The sequence below is a fragment of the Podarcis melisellensis genome, assembly GCF_964234715.1.
Source record: "Podarcis melisellensis genome assembly, chromosome: 16".
Taxonomy (NCBI): Eukaryota; Metazoa; Chordata; class Lepidosauria; order Squamata; family Lacertidae; genus Podarcis; species Podarcis melisellensis.
In genome coordinates, this window is record NC_138533.1 from 2,880,933 (window position 1) to 2,899,844 (window position 18,912).

The following is an 18,912-nucleotide window of genomic DNA, read 5'->3' on the forward strand; positions in this document are numbered from 1 at the left end:
CCAAGGTACGCTACAGGATCCTGCCCTTGCTGGAGACCCACAGAGATGAAATAGATTCTCGCCTCCTCTTCCCTTTGGCAAATGACTGTACTGTTGAAATGGCGACGAGATCGCACTAACCTATTTATTCTGAATGTTTGTAAGTGATGCCAATACAGGTTTGATGATGATGAAAAATCATAGTCTGCAGCTCACCTACAGCAAACAGGTTTCACGTTTAAGCCTAGGGCGGGGGCTTTTTAAGCCTTCTGGGCAATCTTCCAGGGTGTGCACACCATGAAAGTGGGCAGAGGACAGATATTTTACCTTGGTACAGTAAGCTAGTTTCTACACACACCCCTCTCTAACCCCACCCAGGTGAGCAAGTCACACAGTTAAGTTAATTTGGATTTTAGAATAAGTGTTTTTATTTTTTGTATTGTAATGTGTTCTGTTTTGTGTCTTTTATATGTTATATTTGTTATAAAGGTAAAGGGACCCCGGACCATAAGGTTTGGTTGTGGCCGACTCTGGGGTTGCGGCGCTCATCTCGCTTTATTGGCCGAGGGAGCGGGCGTACAGCTTCTGGGTCATGTGGCCAGCATGACTAAGCCGCTTCTGGCGAACCAGAGCAGCGCACGGAAACGCCGTTTACCTTCCCGCCGGAGTGGTACCTATTTATCTACTTGCACTTCGACGTGCTTTCGAACTGCTAGGTTGGCAGGAGCAGGGACCGAGCAACGGGAGCTCACCCCGTCCATCGCGGGGATTCAAACCACCAACCTTCTGATCGGCAAGCCCTAGGCTTTGTGGTTTAACCCACAGCGCCACCCACGTCCCTTAGTACAGTAGTAGTAGTAGGATTAATGCAGGAATCTTCACCTTTAAAGTCACAGCTGCAGGATGCAGTGGGGAGGAGGCTGTCAAATCTGATCTTGACCACACAGGCCCGAGAAAACTGACCACAGCAAGCGAGTCTGTTTTCAAAAGGCTCACGTCTGCCAGCACATTGGGCGCACACCCTGACCACAGTTCCCTCACAGACCTCCAAGGAGGAGCACTGCCTTTCTTTTCCTGCTACAGAACTAAATTTAGCTGTGTTTATTCGGTTGGCAAGATTGTTGGCTAAAGGCATCTAAAATAGTTTATTCAACAGTTTAAAGAGTGGTGGGTGTCCTGGCTCCCACGCCAGCAACATCCCGGCTAAATGGACATTATCTGCTGCTGAAATAAATAAGTAAAAAATCAAGGTGTGAGCCAATCCCAGGCCTCATCCATCGCAAGGAAACTGCCTGCCCATGAACTAGAGATCCAAATTTGTGTTCTACTTTAAGGGCCATGCCAAGGCGAGCTCATTTCAAAAGAGTAAAATAGCTCACAATCTGAACAAATTGCCACTGAAATGACTTCGCTGTCGCTCATCCCCCAGGTTATGGCCACGTTAGGCTACTATAACAACACTCAGGAAGGGTTGCTCCTAAAGCGCACTTGGAAACCTAAAACCATTGCAGAATGTGAGTTCAGCTCATGGCTGGAGACCATGCTCCAGGTGAGACAGGGGAGGCTGTGTGGGAGACGGGTCTCTCTCAGTGATGGCGCAATCCCCTTCTAAGGGAGGCTGGATTAGCCAGCAGTGGGGAGCCTGGACTCAGGACGCCGTGGCCCTTCCGATGTTGCAGGATTCCAACTCCCACCTGTAGTCAGGTTTTTAAAAAATTGCTCTGCCTTGTTTTGCTGCCATTTATCTAAGCAGACAGTTTAACCTTTATGCTACAGTCTGAAGGTACATGGGGCTTTTGCAACCGTACTGAAGCGAAGCTGCTCTAGGCATGGTGGGTGACTGCAGGGGAGCCAATGGGTCCATCAGGGTCGTCAGTGGGGCACTGCTGGGAATGTGGCCCGTCTGAAAACTCCCGGGTGCCTCTGCTAGGCAGCAAAGACAATACAGTGGTACCCCGCAAGACGAACGCCTCGGAAGACGAAAAACTCGCTAGACGAAGGGGTTTTTCATTTTCTTAGCCGCTTCGCAAGACGCATTTCCCTATGGGCTTGCTTTGCAAAACGAAGCTTGCCCCGCAAGCTCTGGGGATAGCGGGGAAGCGCAGCGCGCCTTCCCCTCTATCCCCAGACCACTTTTGAACCAAGGGGCGGCAACGGGGAGAAGCGATTCTCCCCGCTGCCCCTTCCCTTGCTTTAAAACAGGTGCGGGGACAAAGGGGAAGGCGCACGGCGTTTCCCCTCTGTCCCCGGACGGTCTCCATAGGAACGCATTGATTGATTTTCAATGCATTCCTATGGGAAACCGTGCTTCGCAAGACGAAAAACTCGCAAGAAGAAAAAACTTGCGGAACGAATTAATTTCGTCTTGCGAGGCACCACTGTACTGGGTTGGAAGTGCCAATGGTTCGGCTTAGTGTCAGACAGCTTCTGATGTTCCCTAGATGCCACCTGTACCCTCCTCTCTCTCCCTTTTTGCAGCTAAACTCCTTGTTCCTGCGTTGACATGCACAGCTAAAACGTGGAGGCGAACATGAGCAAAGCCAATCTCTGCAGCAGCCAGCTGGGAGCAGCAACCAAAGTCACGCTTTGTAGAGTGAAGGAACTACACAGAGCTCCTTTGCTATGTCAGCTGCAGCCACTACGAGGGTCAGACCCAGGGGCAGGGAAGACACCCCCCCCCACAGGACAGCACTTGGGCCAGGCAGGGAGAGATGAACACAGGACCAGTTCCCTGGAGCTCACCTTGGCAGAATGAGAGTCATTGGGTGCATGCATGGCTATTTAAGAACACGGTACAACTGCACCTTTGACCCTGGGGATGAAGCTGCTGGTCCCTGGCCCCAATTCGGCTGCCGGCCCTCCCATGGCATCTCCACATGCCACATCAGAGGGGACCGAAAGGCTAGGACCTTTTGCAGTCAGGTCTCCATGGCAACCCAGCTGGGAACAACCAGCAGCGAAAGCCAAGAGCTGCAGATCTGCAAAACGGAGAAGCACAGAGGGAAGAGATCGCCAGCGGCCGCTGGTGCTACCGCTGCCTCTTTTTTAAAAGTGAATGAATTAATTGTTCGGGTTTTGTTGTGCTTCGATTCTCTTCCTTCTTATGGAAGAAAGGGGAAACAAGCACCAGGGAGTTGCCACGCTCTGAATCTCGGGGACGTTTCCTGGTTCTGGCCCCTGGGACCTGAAATCTGTCCCTTCCCACAAGGAACCTCTTGTTCTTGCAGCAGACCTGCCCTGTCCCCAGGGAGGATTGTTTGGAGAAGGAGAGCGATTCCAAACTGAGGCCAGGCCAAGCAGATCTGTGGATTTCTTATTTATTTTTTTATCTACAGGCAGTGCGGGAGCTTGGACATCATCATCATCATCGTTATTATATTTATTTATAACTCGCCTTTCTCCCTGACGGGACTCTAGGCAGCTTACGGATAAAAACAAGAACTGCTGAAAACACAGGAAATTTCAATCGTTAAAACCCAATTAAACACTGATAGAACTAAAACTATCTAAATATATGAAATCTGTTTAAAACATACATGCTGTCAGGGGATGGGGGGGTGCTCTATCTATCCCTCCCCAGGCACAGGTGAACAAGATCAACTCTTACAATCAGTGAGGAGGGTAAGGTGGCTGGACTGGACAGGCCTGGTATAAATAATGAGAATTTGGCAGCCTCTGTTTTCCCACCCGCCCTTGTCCGGTTGCAGCACAGCAGAACATCCTGCCTGCTTGCTCTCCTGTTCAAAACATTAGCCACCGACCGACCGCCAAGACACTGGCTATCAGGCAGGCCCACAGTCGGACTTGGGGCTGCCGCTCAATTTGCTTTGGCCTATGGAGCCAAAGGCCCCTCGCTTCTCTTTTCTCTCTGCAAATTTCCCCACCCCTTGGTGAAGGGTGGCTGGCCTTTGGCAGCCAAACATCCTTCAGGTCACTGGTTCATGACCCACCCTGAGACTGAGCCGAGGAACGGAAACAGCGGGCGGGCTCTGCCACGATGTACAAAAAGGCTCCCTTCAATGGGCATAGCTTTCATCACTGCCAAGTTGTGCAGGTGGTACCTTTCCCCCCAACTGCATTTTAGGCAGAAAGTGTGTTTTATCAGTTTTCATTTCTGTGAGCAGCCTTGAGTCCTGGTTCTCGGGGGGAAGGTGGGATGTATAAAAATAAATAAATAAAAGGAGGAGGAGGCAGAGGAATGGCAGCAAAGCACTGACCTTGGTTCAGTAACTAATAGACAGCCAGCACAGATCTTTTGTCACTGGTATAAATTCTTTCAAGTACACTGGTGTACTTCTCAAGGTTGTGGGAAGCAGGGGAGGCTGGTCTATGACACCAATGGGGAACTGCCACACCAGCCTCCTCCAAGCCCACCGGCCTGTCTTCTCGCTTACACGGCTGGCATGCAAGTCTCCTCCTTAGCATCGATATTGCTGAATGCAGCAGGAGGATGGGGGACAAAACCCAACTCTCCCAATGGGCACCAGCCACCACTGGTCGGGAAGGCAAATGAGCTATGCTCTGAAAAGCTGGTTCCCTCCAGACATCTCCTCTTCCCCACACAGCCGCCCAATGCAGCGCCTTGCCTGGGGAAACTGAGGCACAGCAAAAATGTGCTCCCAAAGAAACTGCACGCCAGCCGGATCTCGCACAAGCACATTTGCTTCGGCTCCGGCAGATCCAGAATTCTCAGCACGGGGGAATTTCAATTTAACAAGCCTCCTAAAGACGCCTGGTGCTGGCGAGGCCCCTTCCAGCGCAGGCCAAGCCCTGCCAGCTATTTCCTTTGGGGCAACAGCCTGGAAGCAGTCCAAGTAATGGAGGAAGAGCCCCGCGAGGGATTTGCCCGCACCGCTTTCCTCTCGCATGCTTTCGCGTAATTTGTTTTGTTTCAATTAGGAAGTCTGCAACAAAGGAACACAGTCTTTGCTCTTTTGGGAAGAGCTTCAGCCACTAAACCGCACTGCAAACGTTATGGGGTCATGCTGAAGGTGGTTTCGGAAATTAAACGAGAACAAAAGAACATGGTTGTGAAACTGTTTTAAGAGTGTTAAAACCATTAATATGATGGTTTGTATTGAAATATTAATTTTAAACAACCAGTGCTTTGAAGCACTTGAAAGCATCAACCACCAGAAACTATAGAGAGATGCTGCCAGGCATATCTTTATGGGCGGTGAGTTCTGCATTCTTGGGGCCACCACCGAGGAGGCCCTCTCAAGAGCCACTCCCACCCCTCAAATGTCTGAGGGCAACAGAACCACCAGGAGGGTCTTTTTTCACCGATCATAACCCCCAGGCTAGTCTGTACGGAAGGAGGCACTCTTTCGTATACTTGTGGCTCAAATCGTTTAGGGCAGACTCTATTATGCCCATTTCACAGATGGGGTGTAGGAGGCCAGGAAAGAAATTAACCCTACCCAAGGCATTTCGTGATTGGCCAGAACTCAGCATACCGCCCCCCTCATCCCAAAGAGGATACAGTAAAGCTAGAAGAGGTGCAGAAAAGGGTAACAAAAATTATCAGAGCCGTTTCTCCACTGGGGAAAGGCTAACATTGGGGGCCCTTTCTTTCTTTTTCTTATAAAAGTGTCTAAAGGGTAGATAGGTAGGACAGAAGTTCGTATAATTATTAAACGGTATAAGGAAGCAGTCTTTCCCCGACTGAATGCCAGAGTTCTGAATCACCCAAAGAAGCTGAATGGCAGTAGGTCCACAAAAGGAAGGGTACTTCTTAAAACTCGTTAAGCTGCAAAATTTATCTAAGGCCACAGATTTAGACAGCAGAGCTAAAAAGGTCATTTGCCATGACGACTTCCTAGAGCCTCTGGGTTTAGGGACAGTCTACCTCTGACTACCAGCTGCAGGGGATTAACAATAAGGGGAGGCTACCACCCTTCATAGGGACACGGATGGCGCTGTGGTCTAAACCACTGAGCCTCTTGGGCTTGCCGATCAGAAGGTTGGCGGTTTGAATCCCCGTGACGGGGTGAGCTCCTGTTGCTCGGTCCCTGCTCCTGCCAACAAAAGCATGTCATAGTGCAAGTAGATAAATAGGTACCACTCCGGTGGGAAGGTAAACGGCGTTTCCGTGCACTGCTCTGGTTCACCAGAAGCCACTTAGTCATGCTGGCCACATGACCCGGAAGCTGTACGCCCACTCCCTCGGCCCATAAAGCGAGATGAGCGCCGCAACCCGAGAGTCGGCTACGACTGGACCTAATGGTCAGGGGTCCCCTTTACCTTATACCACCCTTCATATACTATTTGTGAGCTTCTCGGGCAGGGCGGGGGGGGGGGAAGAATCCAACACTCCGCTTCCTGAGCAAGTACAAAAGCACCCACAAAATGCCGCGTCCTAATGCAGAATCCTGCAGCTATATTTTTTTTAAGTGCTAAGACAACCCACAAGACAGAAATATTTTGGCCTTCACCTGGCCATTTTCTGGCACCCTCTCCCAAGCTTGAGCACTGTGAAAATATCCAAGCATAGATGGGACACCGCCTTGCTTTCAGAGACCGATTCTATGCCTTCGCCAAGCTTTGCATTCCCCTCGGCTCATGGAGACCGTGGAGAAAGCAGGTAACTAAAGGCTGCCATCCTCAGCTGGCTTTACTTGCAAGTAACGCTCACTTCCTGTCCGGCTGAATGCATCAGGCAGATGTTGCAAAGCGTTCAGATGTTCAGGAGCGTCGCTGCCTCTGACCGTGGAGGCAGAGAATAGCCTCTGTGGCTAGCAGCCACTGACAGCCTTCTCCCTTGCGACTTTGTCCAATCCTCTCCGCCCAATCCTAAAACCATGCCCAGGGAACCTTCAGAAGACATCTGAAGGCAGCCCCGTTTAGGGAAGCTTTTAATGTTTAACAGACCACTGTATTTAATACTTTGTTGGAAGCAGCCCAGGGTGGCTGGGGAGACCTAGCCAGATGGACGGGGTATAAATAATAAATTTATTATTATTATTATTACAGTGGTACCTCGGGTTACATACGCTTCAAGTTAAAGACACTTCAGGTTACAGACTCCGCTAACCCAGAAATAGTGCTTCAGGTTAAGAACTTTGCTTCAGGATAAAAAATCGTGCTCCGGCGGCACGGCGGCAGCAGGAGGCCCCATCAGCTAAAGTTGTGCTTCAGGTTAAGAACAGTTTCAGGTTAAGTACGGACCTCCAGAACGAATTAAGTACTTAACCCGAGGTACCACTGTATTATTATTAGTAGTAGTAGTAGTAGTAGTAGTATTCATATGGGCCTGAGTAGCTGCACTATTCAACCTTCTCCTCCTCCCCCTCAAACCAGGGTGGTGTGACCTTAAAGATGCAATCATTGTCACAAATCCTACAAAGGACAGTGAGGGACCTCTGCTGGGACGGGGATCCAAGTTACCCAGATCTTGGGCACTGGTGGTGCAGGAAAAGGAAGGCGTCATCTTGCCTCAAGTAGCTTTGCCCACGCAATAACTTTTTCAAGGTGCCTGACACCCTCCTATTAAGAAACCTATCCACTCTACAAGGAGGTGATGCCCAGAACGCAGGAATGGTTTACGATCCTCCCTCAAGGGCTTTCGGCTGATAGCGGAACAGTAAAAAAAGAAAGAGAAACCAAGAAGGGGAAGGAGGAGAGCGGCCAGGATTTATGAGCCAAGTCACATTTACTGGCACGGGTGTGGGAGCAGGGGGGCCGCTGCTGCCAATGCCACTCCAGTAATGGCAGAGCCACCGAGCAGGACTGCAAGGAAATATCGTCATTCTATCTAGTGGGGGACCTAACTAGATCCCTCCACAGTGCATAGAAGGGCAAGTTCTGTTATCAGAAGCGACTCTGAAAGAACAGAGACCCTCCACTTTGTATGCTCCCGGCAGCAGCTCCGGCAAAATTAAAAACCAGCCTTTAAAGGACGGGTATCTTTGTACTGCATGATAAAGAGTTTAGCTTTTGTTCTGTTGCACAGGCAAGCGGGTGACCTCATGATTCGCTGTGTGCATCAAGGACGGGATGGGAAGCAAAGGAGCTTTCAAACAGGAGGGTTCAATATTCTGGCTGCCAGGGCAGTTCAATCATCTCTGGAGGGAGGGGGGCAGGAAGGCTCCTTGTCTGGAAGCTTATGGGTGTGGGAAGCTGTCTTATCAGGCAGGCCATTGGTCCCCTAGCCCTGTGTTCCCCAACCTGGTGCCCTCCAGATGACTATGACTCCCAAACCCCCCAGTCAGCTACTGGGAAAGGCTGGCCTGGCATGTGTAATCTACTCCAATGTCCAAGGGCAAAGGCTTTCACCAACCTGGAGATGCCAGGGGACTTCCTGCATGCAGAACGTGAACTCTGAGGACTTTGCTCTGCCTTTGTCTCCGCCCCACTGTTACTGGACTACAACATCAATTGGCCCTACCAAGCAGGGATGATGGGAGTTGTAGTTCAGCCAAGGCTCCTCCCACACCTGTCCTGGCCTCCTTCCCTCTCTTCACCTCCTTTGCTCCGCTTTACAAAGTGACTCAAAACTTTTGTTTTTCCTTCTGAGGCAATTCCTTTTCCTCCCCACAGATTAATTATTGCAAAGGTTCTACTTTAAAAGAAACACTCTGACCTCTCCAGTGCAAAGGTCCCCCCTCCAAATCCCCTCTTCTCTCTAAATTTTATTTTTTTTAGACTGCAAATGCACAAAGAGGTGGCACCCAGGTTTGATCCCTGGCATCTCTGTGTAGGGTGGGGGCGGGATCTCTCTGAAACACTAGAGAGCTGCTGCCAGTCAGTGTGGACAAAACTAAGCTAGATGGACCAAGGGCCTGGCTTGGGTTAAGTCAGCACTTTCTCTCTGCTGTATGCAGGGACCAGTATGTCTTCTTCCTGTCCAGTGCCCAGAATACTTTAGGCACTTTTGCAAGTTATGAATTCTGGGGATGAGGATTAAGATGCCAGCTAACAATTATTCACTACTTTGCCTAACTGTAGGGACGCGGGTGGTGCTGTGGGTCAAACCACAGAGCCTAGGATTTGCCAATCAGAAGGTCGGTGGTTCAAATCCCCGCAACGGGGTGAGCTCCTGTTGCTCGGTCCCTGCTCCTGCCAACCTAGAAGTTTGAAAGCACGTCAAAGGGCAAGTAGATAAATAGGTACCACTCTGGCGGGAAGGTAAACTGCGTTTCCGTGCGCTGCTCTGGTTCGCCAGAAGCGGCTTAGTCACGTGTCCACATGACCCGGAAGCTGTACGCCGGCTCCCTCGGCCAATAAAGCGAGATGAGCGCCGCAACCCCAGAGTCGGCCAGGACTGAACCTAATGGTCAGGGGTCCCTTTACCTTTACCTTGCCTAACTGCAACCCTATGTGTCACCAGCCTACCAGGGGAAAGAACTTGTTTCCCCCTGGCCCACTGCAAAGCACCATCCCACCTTCAGCTTAGAAGCCACAGAAGAGCAGCAGACTATTTAGCAGCTGGAAACAAGACTTCTGGGAAAGCAAACTCCTCAGTCTGGTTTCTTAGAAGTGGGGCACATGGCTCTTGGGAATGAGGCACAGAACCTAGCAGAACGGTCACAATAACCAGAATGAAACTGGGGCAAAGGAACGCAATAAAAGTGTCCTCAGTAGATTTTATGTCCCGTTGAGTGAACTTTTGTTAACTTCTGCAACTCAGAAATTAATAGCACAATGGCACCTGTTGACGTGGCAAAACGCCATCAGTGATGCTGAAATTATAACGCTTGTTGTAAAAAAAGAAATCATTCCTACGCTTATGGATATTGATTGAGAATCATGATTCCAGGGTTTTTCCTCTAAAGCAAATAACTTTTTTCCAGCCTCAGGGTCGCATTACCTCATAAGCAACCTATTGTATTATTCATTCATTCATTTCTCACCTTTTCCCCCAGACAGGGAATCAAGGTGACTCTAACCTTTGTGCAGCAAGGTGCATTCCAGCCATGGAAAAGCAGAAGTTCCCACACACTTCAGTCTTTCATCCAGGCAAGCTTTTGAAGGACGCATTCCAGCTAGGCAAAAGCACTTGAGGAAGGTGCTAAGTCAGGGAGATTCATGACCTGGAGGAAGTCCAGAGGACCAGACAGAGAGGCATTGAGGGCCACATTTGGAATGGGGGCCGAAGATTTTCCACCTCTAATCTAAAATATATAGGTCTTGATCACTGAACAGTGCCTCTTCAATGAATACTAGTCAACATGAAAGTCTGTTATTGTTTCCTCCAAGAAACACCTGTTGGTCTGTACATTGGTTGTCTAATCCTGACATATCCCAAGCTGCTAAACAAAAACTATCTTGTTCTCAAGCGCATCCTAAATATCCAGTACTTTCCACCAGACACTACTAAAAAGAACAACTCATTCTCTAAACTATTTGTTGAAAGCCACTGGATTAGATGACATTTGTTGCTGCAAATTTCCCAGGCCAGGAAATTTAAAACTTTGATTTTTAAAAATGTGTATATCAAGAAATGCCAAAGATCTCTCTTAGCCCTGCCTACTTGCTTGCAGATGTGGCCAGCCAGATATCTTTAGCAAGCCTGTAAACAGGGCACACAAGCATCTGACTTCCCCAACTGGGTAGGAATTTGTGAGGCAGAGACAGGAACAATCTTTAAAACTCTTGTGTTTATTTAAGTTTCCTGGACTCTGACTCCTAGGGTTAGTCAAGCACAGTGTGGACCCACTGAGATTAAAGGACATGGCTAATTTGGGGCCCCTGATATCCGTAGAGGATAACCTAGCTGGATACAATGCATAATTTGGTCCAAGACAGTTTGGCACCTGAGGCAAACCACAAAGGGGCATCTCGTTCCATCCTGTCCCCCGCCTGCCGAGGAAGAAAAGGTCGGTGAAGATCTGTACAAGGAACAAGTGGGGAATCAAGATCTACCATACATCGAGAACAAGGGAGGAGAGGGTCCTGAATCACGCCCAGCAGAGCCCCGGAGACTCCAGAGGGCAGCCCTTGCCATTTCCTCCCTAGGGGTGGGAGGAGACCAGCAGCAGTGCCTGTTTGCCAAGCGCCGCTGTGGAGGGGGCACTGGGAGGGCTGCCGGGGAAGCAGCAGATCCAGCCTCTAAGGAGCATGCACCAGCCACCTCTGCTGCGACAGCTGCAAGAGATGCATTCCCTGGAGGCCAGATGGACCCTGCTGCCTGAGGCAGTCATCCCATCTTGCCTCATGGGTGGGTTGGCCCTGCACACAGAGCCCTACATCACTTCCTGTCATGAAATAAGGGCTTGACTCGCTCCCACACCCAATCTGAAAGAATAGGGCCAGATCATGACCATAATACCTGAAGGATTTGGACCTAAATAGTATTCAAAATGATGGGAGGTGGGCAGGAAAGGCTGGAGGCCCTTCGTGAAATCCATAGGGTTTGTCTCCAACTAAGTTCTAGAGGAGACCCACTGTAATTCATGGGCCCAAAACCATCATTTTCATTGTCTCCACCACAAGTAGGACTAGCATTAGGTACAGCTCACAAGCGTCATCCTCCAAAGTCAAGATCATGCCACATTACCCACAGCCCTCTAAACATGGCATGCAAGGTGTGAGAGGAGAGGGCCATTCTCCCTCTGACCACCACTACCTCAGTGATTTGAAGAATAATAATAAATTTTATTTATACCCCACCTTCCCTGGCCAGAGCCGGGCTCAGGGCGGATAACACCAATAAAATTTCAGTAAAAACATAAGAAAAAAGAAAAATAACAATTTAAAATACAACTTAAAATGCAATGTAAAATGCAGCCTCATTTTAAAAGTCAAAACCATAAAGGGGAGGGAAACAGTCCAAACCAAAGGCGAGGCGGAACAGCTCTGTCTTGCAGGCCCTGCGGAAAGATGTCTAGTCCCGCAGGGCCCTGGTCTCTTGTGACAGAGAATTCCACCAAGTCGGGGCCATTACTGAAAAGGCCCTGGCCCTAGTTAAGACCAACCTAAGCACCTTATGACTTGGGACCTCTAAATTGTTGTCATTTGTGGACCTCAAGGTCCTCCGTGGGGCATACCAGGAGAGGCGAAATTACATCCAGTGTAAAAGTATGCCAGCTTCAATTCTGTGCTGTTTCACTTGTATAATAAGAAATCAGGGCTACATTTCCTGGGAAGGCTTTAGATATTTTAAGTACAACTTTAAAATACACAAAAAGGCTCATAGTCACCTTTCAGTACCAGCAAACAGAGTCTTATCTTTCCCAGGGCTAGCTTAAATGATCATTGTTAAAAGCATTTATATGGCATGATTCAGTTTCGACTCAGAGGCGGCATGCCTCTGAATACCACTTTGCTGGGAATCACTGGTGGGCAGTGTGCTGTTGGACTCAGGTCCTACTTGCAGGCCTTCCAAAGGCATCTGGTTGGCCACTGTGAGAACAGAATGTCAGACTAGATGGGCCACTGCCCTGACCCAGCAACACTGTTAAGGTAGGGAACCAGTAGCATGTTCCTATGACAGACCGAGGAGAGGGATTGGGCAAAATTAAGGGCAGGGTTGACTTGCAACATGAAATAGGACTCACAGAATTTCTCCATGGGGATGGGAAGAGATTGCACATGCCTAGAAAATGGAGGAGCTGCAGCCAAGTCACACCCCTTGCTGAGCTTATTCACAAGAACCTGAAGAGTATCAAACAGGTGGTGTTCTGCAAAAGACCAACCTCTCATTCTGCCAAGGGGTTCACAATCTTTAATGCTACACGGATTAATGCTACACAGAATAAATCACAGAACAAGCAAAATGTTTTAAAGCCATACATGCTCGGTTGCATGTGCAAATATTCAGACAGCGACAAAGTCCTTATGAGGTGTTCCTCAGAGAAGGATGACAAGTTAAAAGTTTTCTACATGGAAAGATTCAGTAATGGCTATAAACCACCAGTATGACCAAAATAGGGAGTATATTCGACACTTCCAACGCATGAGAAAGAGTCCTGTTTTGATCCCCGTGGTGAGTTTAGTAAGACCCAATTTGTGCGTCCACGGAAGCTTAAATGCCAAATGTGTTCAGTCAGGTGCAGAATCCCGAAAGATATGAAAGGTCCAATATCATTTTTCGTTTCCCCACAACCCCACCCCTGAAGCTGCTAGATTGCTGTTCTAGGCCACGTTAGTGGCAACCTCGCACTGACCTAATTCCTCATTTTACAGCACAAACCACCTCTTCTCCTTCTTAAATGGAAGTGACCCTATTCCACACAGGCACTGCAACCTTAGGCCACTGCCAAGCACCGGAACAAATCGTCCGCCAAGCCAGCAGCATGCAAAACGAAAATCCCCACCCAGGGTTGACTAAGAAAGTTGTCCATGCTGGGTTTAATTCATGCAATGGAAAAACCAGTGACTTTTTCTCCAGCTCATGGGAACATTGCCCAACTAACAAGACTAAAACGAGGACACATTTTTTCCCCTTCTGCTGACATCTCCCAAACTCACTCAGCACAGAAAACTCAAAGCACCCACTAGTAGGGAGGGTAACTGGTCTTGCAGAGAAGCTGGCCCTGTAGGCAATTTTTTTAGCCATCCCATGGACCAAAACATTTTAATTCACGGAGCCAGTAAGGGAATCCAAACTCAGCACGTCCAATACATCCTTCCAACTGCTACAACACTCTTCATTTTCTCCTAGTAAATAGACACTCTTTGTTGTTGTTTCAACAAAAAAACGTTTAAATGAAATAGACCTTCTTAGGAACTGGTTTGCTCTGAACAGGGGAAGAAACAGAAAAAGACCCGCTGACTTGTACACCAGTCCTAACAAGACACTGATCAGAGAGCAACAGAAGTGCTTCAATCTTGTTTCTAATTATTGCACCCACGCCCAATAAATCTGCTCCCAAGTGTTGCAAGAGGTGCTACTCCTACTCAAGAACAGACTCTCATTGAAATCCACACAACTAACGTAAGTCCACTAACTTCAACTCGTCTTCTCTAAGTAGAACTTGGTTAGCTGCAACCCAAAAAAACCCCACCAGGTTGGGAGAACTGTCTCCAATCCAAAGAATACTGAGAAACATTTTCTGCTACTTTTGTCAGGGAATATCAGGTTTTATTAAGCAATGCAACAGTTTCATGGATAACCTGCTAGGAGATAAGGACACTTCCTAGACACAAGTCCTCCTCTCTATTCCATCTTCATGGAGATGATGTTTGAGGGGAGAGCTTGGGAAGGAATAGACTGAACTAGGAGCTTTTTAATGTAGGGTTGCAGTATGTCTGGTATTCAGCCCCCTTAAGCAGTGTCCGGGCGGAAATCGCTGAAATGTCTGGGAAAATCCGAATGTATGGCAGCCCACGTCGGTAGAGTAGATTGGTTATTTTCATTTTTTAAAAAGCAACCCTACTTAATGAAAATAGCTACCAATACTAGTATATTCAAGAAGGCAGAGATTGCCCATGATACTTAGGGGGGCATTGCCTCTAAGAGAAGACATGCCCCCCAAAATCTTGTACTCCCCCAACTTTTATCTTATTAACGTGAAATTCTGAAGGCAGCTTACGCTTCATAAAGTCCCAGTAGCAACAAAACCATCTTCTAGGAGAGGAGGAGGGGAATCAGCCACAGCAGAACAAAAAATATTACGTTCAGCAGAAACTAAAGTCAGTTACACAGGGTGGTTAAAAAATAAATAAATCAAAATCAAGCTTCTCCAACTTATAACTGGGGGGAAATAATAAGGGACTCCCAGTTTCCATCTGTATTCAATACCCCCTCAATCATCCCTTTGGGGAAGGAAGGCCACACACAGGCATATATTCCAACCCTGCCTGCGGACTTTCAAATCTTTTTACCTGTCTAACAGAGAAAAGAGAGGTGCTTATGAGAACAGGTGAGCGCGTGAGGTGTCTCCAAGTGGAGGATCCCACATAGGGCATGGTCTGAAGGCACAGGGGGCTACCACTAACCAGGCCTGGGTTGGAGCAGTGTATTAACAGAAGACTCCCTGGGAACCCCATGCACCCCATTGCCTTGGGTTCCATGATGGAAGGAAGGTGGGATTTAAAAAAAACCAACTCCCTACATTTTATAACATTACACTCACTTTTCTTTCATTAACATGCAGGGAAAGAGGAACCTGGAAATGACTAAAAGCCTGAAGCTAAAACAAAGCCTTGAATAGGCCATGAAAAACAATTAAGAAAAATAATAATACAGTATCTTAATAATATCCATCCCCTACAGCTATAGCCAGTCTTGAACCAACCATTCTAAAGAGTAGCATTATCTCTGATGCAATGTATCACAGTATTAACTGTTGATGGAGGAATGGGGAGGGGTGCTCCCCATATCTCTCCTTGCAGTTATAAGGAAATCCTAGATATACGAGGGAGAGTGCTGTATGCTACAGAGGTAATAAAGCAACTTTAGAATTTTGCTGTATGAATTGTGGGTGGTTTATACCAAAGCGAAATGCACCTGTAGAAGAAAGTTTAAAGCAGCAATGATGTAATCTGAAAAACCCTTACACATTGCCTTTAACAGGGAGAATATTGCTACATAAGCCATAAGTAGAGAACTCTTCCCCCACAACCTAAACATTCCTTTGTTCAGCCTGATATAATCTCAGAATACTCTATCAAACTTTTTTTTCATTTCTAAAGAGGGAATAATGCAATAAAACTTCTGAGTGGGGGTCCTTTCCCCCAAGTACCCCCTCAACTATAGTGAAAACCTTGAACCTTGAACCTTGAACCTTGCAAGTAGCAGCACAATATGGTATCCTCCAATATGTGAGGGACATTTCTATATAATTGTAGATGGGTTGCCCCCAAAAGGATGGGGAGCTCCACATATCCCCTCACCTTTAAAGGAAATCTTGAATATAAAGAAGGAGTATGAGCTATACGGTGTACTGCAAGAATGTAATTTTTTAAAACAGAAAAAGAGAGAATATGATTATATAATTTGGAATGGGTTATACAAATAGCTTGCATATGATGCGGTGGGAAAAATCCACTGCCTGCCCAACAAATCTCAGCTGTAGTGAAAAAACAAATGTAGTATGATCTATTATTTACTCTGAAACTATGTATGTTTCCCAGAGGGTTAGCTGTGCTGGCTTCCTATAGAATAGGTTTAAAAAAAAAAAAAGTATTGTGGAATTTGAAAGCTGGCTTATTGGGACATATCAGCTTTGCTAGGCTTCAGTCCACTGCATCAGATGCCCCTCATAAGCCCATTAAGACTTATTAAGACTTAATAAATTTATTGGCCGTCAATATTTCACAAGAGTCTTTCTGCATGTCTATATATGGGTCGTATCTGGCTAAGTCATCCTCAGTGCAAACCTACTGACATCAATGCACTTGGGTCATTTGAGTCCATATGATTCCAATGGGCCTACTCTGCGTATAACTTAGCAAAATGCAACTGTGTGAGAGGGGGCGCATTATATATATATGCTCTGGGAGTAAGGTAAAGGTAAAGGTAAAGGTACCCCTGCCCGTACGGGCCAGTCTTGCCAGACTCTGGGGTTGTGCGCCCATCTCACTTAAGAGGCCAGGGGCCAGCGCTGTCCGGAGACACTTCCGGGTCACGTGGCCAGCGTGACATCGCTGCTCTGGCGAGCCAGAGCCGCACACGGAAACGCCGTTTACCTTCCCGCTGGTAAGCGGTCCCTATTTATCTACTTGCACTTTGAGGTGCTTTCGAACTGCTAGGTTGGCAGGCGCTGGGACCGAGCAGCGGGAGCGCACCCCGCCGCAGGGATTCGAACCGCCGACCGAAAGGTCGGCAAGTCCTAGGCGCTGAGGCTTTAACCCACAGCGCCACATGCTCTGGGAGTACATGCACACAAATACATATATAGATATATGAAGAACATGACTACATAACTATAAGCCACTTGGAGATTTTATTACAACCAAGCAGTATATAAATTTGGTGAAATCAACAAACAATAAATAATTGTGGCAGGTTACACACACTAAATGCATCCCCTCACCTGTGGTGCAAATCTTGAATGGGGCCGTGATACTAAGAAGCAGCATCTTCAGCATCAAAACACAGCTGAATACATAGACATAAACTCAGGAGAAACATATACTCCCTCTACACATGTGTGCTTGTGTGAGTGCTGCGAAAGGACAGTGCTAGTGGTAAGGCAGAGTCTTATCAACACAACTGAACCTATGCATAAACTCAGGAGCCACAGACCCACAGGGAAAAAACAGGGAAGAGATCTAAAATTGGGATTTGCAGGTAGCTGGGGTTAGACCCCTAAGCAAAGGCATCAGCTGTGGCATTTGATGGGTTTGAAGAACAGAAGTGAATTATATGCATGCATGGGTGTATATACATATGCATACTGTGTATCTATCTATCTATCTATCTATCCATACACATATGCAAATAAAATTCCGGGGTATACAACCTCACGCTGCACACGTGTGTGCAGAAAGGGGGGAGAGGATGCTCTGAATTATATGCATGCATGTATATACATATGCATACTGTATATCTATCTATATACACACACAAATAAAACTCTGGGGTGTACAGCCTCACGCTGCACACGTGTTGGTGTGTACACACACACGCGCATATGGAGAAAGAGGGGAGCTGCAGGTGTGTGTTTGGGGGGGGCTGCCCCCCATAGTCACACCTCGAGGATGCGGTCCCCTTTGCATGGGTGTATATACATATGCATATCCACACAGGCATGCAAATAAAACTCCGGGGTGCACAGCCTCACGCTGCACACGTGTTGGTGTGTATGTGTGGAGAAAGGGGGAAGAGGATGCTCTGAATTATATGCATGCATGGGTGCATATACAGATGCATACATATATATATATATACACACACACACGCATGCATGCAAATAAAACTCCGAGGTGTCTAGCCTCACACTGCACACGTGTTGGTGTGTACGTGTGGAGAAAGGGGGAAGAGGATGCTCTGAATTATACGCATGCATGGGTGTATATACAGATGCATACTTTGTGTGTGTATCTATCTATCTATCTATCTATACACACATATGCAAATAAAATTCCGGAGTATACAACCTCACGCTGCACACGTGTTGGTGTGTACGTGTGGAGAAAGGGGGGAGAGGATGCTCTGAATTATATGCATGCATGGGTGTATATACAGATGCATACACGCACGCAAATAAAACTCCGGGGCGTACAGCCTCACGCTGCACACGTGTTGGTGTGTACACACGCACACGCGTGCGGAGAAAGAGGGGAGCTGCAGGTGCGTGTGTTGTTTTGGGGGGGGGTGGAAGAGGGACCCTCCCTCCCTCCCCTCCCCTCCCCGGCCCCGCCCCCCCGTACTCACACCTCGAGGATGCGGTCCCCTTTGCGCACCCCGGCGCGCTCGGCCGCCCCCCCGCCCAGGACGGCGCTGACGTGCTGCAGCGGCGCGTAGAGCTCCCCGTTGATGCTGCGCAGCTGCCCGCCCTCGCTCACTTGCCCGCGCACGTTGAACCCGTAGCCGGATTCCGACTTGACGATGCGGACCACGCGAGGCCCCGCCGGGGGGGCGGGGGGCGGCGGCGGCGGCTGAGGGGGAGCCGTGGGGGTGGTGGCGGGGGCGACGGAGGAGGAGGAGGAGGAAGGAGCCGGCGCCGCTGCTGCCGACGACGACGACGACAAGGAGCCCGAGCCGCCGCCGCCGCCTCCCCCGGAGCTGCCGCCCCTCAGCGGGCCCGGCAGGACGGAGCGCGGCAGCCCCTCGCTCCCCTCGTCCGCCATCTTGGCGCGAGCAAGACGCCGCCGCGGCTCTGGGGCCCCCGCCCCCCCCTCGGAGAGCGCGAGCGCTGTCACGCGACCGGCCACGCCCCCTTCTCCCTCTCTGCCGCCGCCTCCTTTCCGGCTCGCCGGCTTCCGTAGGAGCCGCCGCCGCCGCACGCACGAGGACGCATGCGCACAAGCGGGCCAGCCGATTCCACGCACGACTCGGGTCGCCGGCTGCTTTTTAGGACTACAGTTCCCATCATCCCTCACCAC

At 48.8% G+C, this 18,912-nt stretch overlaps 1 protein-coding gene across 2 annotated transcripts in view; it reads right to left on the reverse strand.

Annotated features, from left to right (window-relative positions):
- The window catches only part of SNX27 (sorting nexin 27), a 45,305-nt gene extending 26,633 nt beyond the window's left edge, over nt 1-18,672 (reverse strand). The window contains exon 1 of one of the 2 annotated variants that reach the window (XM_081891567.1): nt 18,377-18,672. In XM_081891567.1, coding sequence (XP_081747693.1) covers nt 18,377-18,657 — 281 coding nt within the window. In that variant the 5' untranslated portion in view covers nt 18,658-18,672. Of the gene's footprint in view, nt 1-18,241 lie in introns of both variants that reach the window. The other variant, XM_081891566.1, reaches the window with a different exon arrangement.
- Nucleotides 18,673-18,912: the final 240 nt, after the last annotated feature.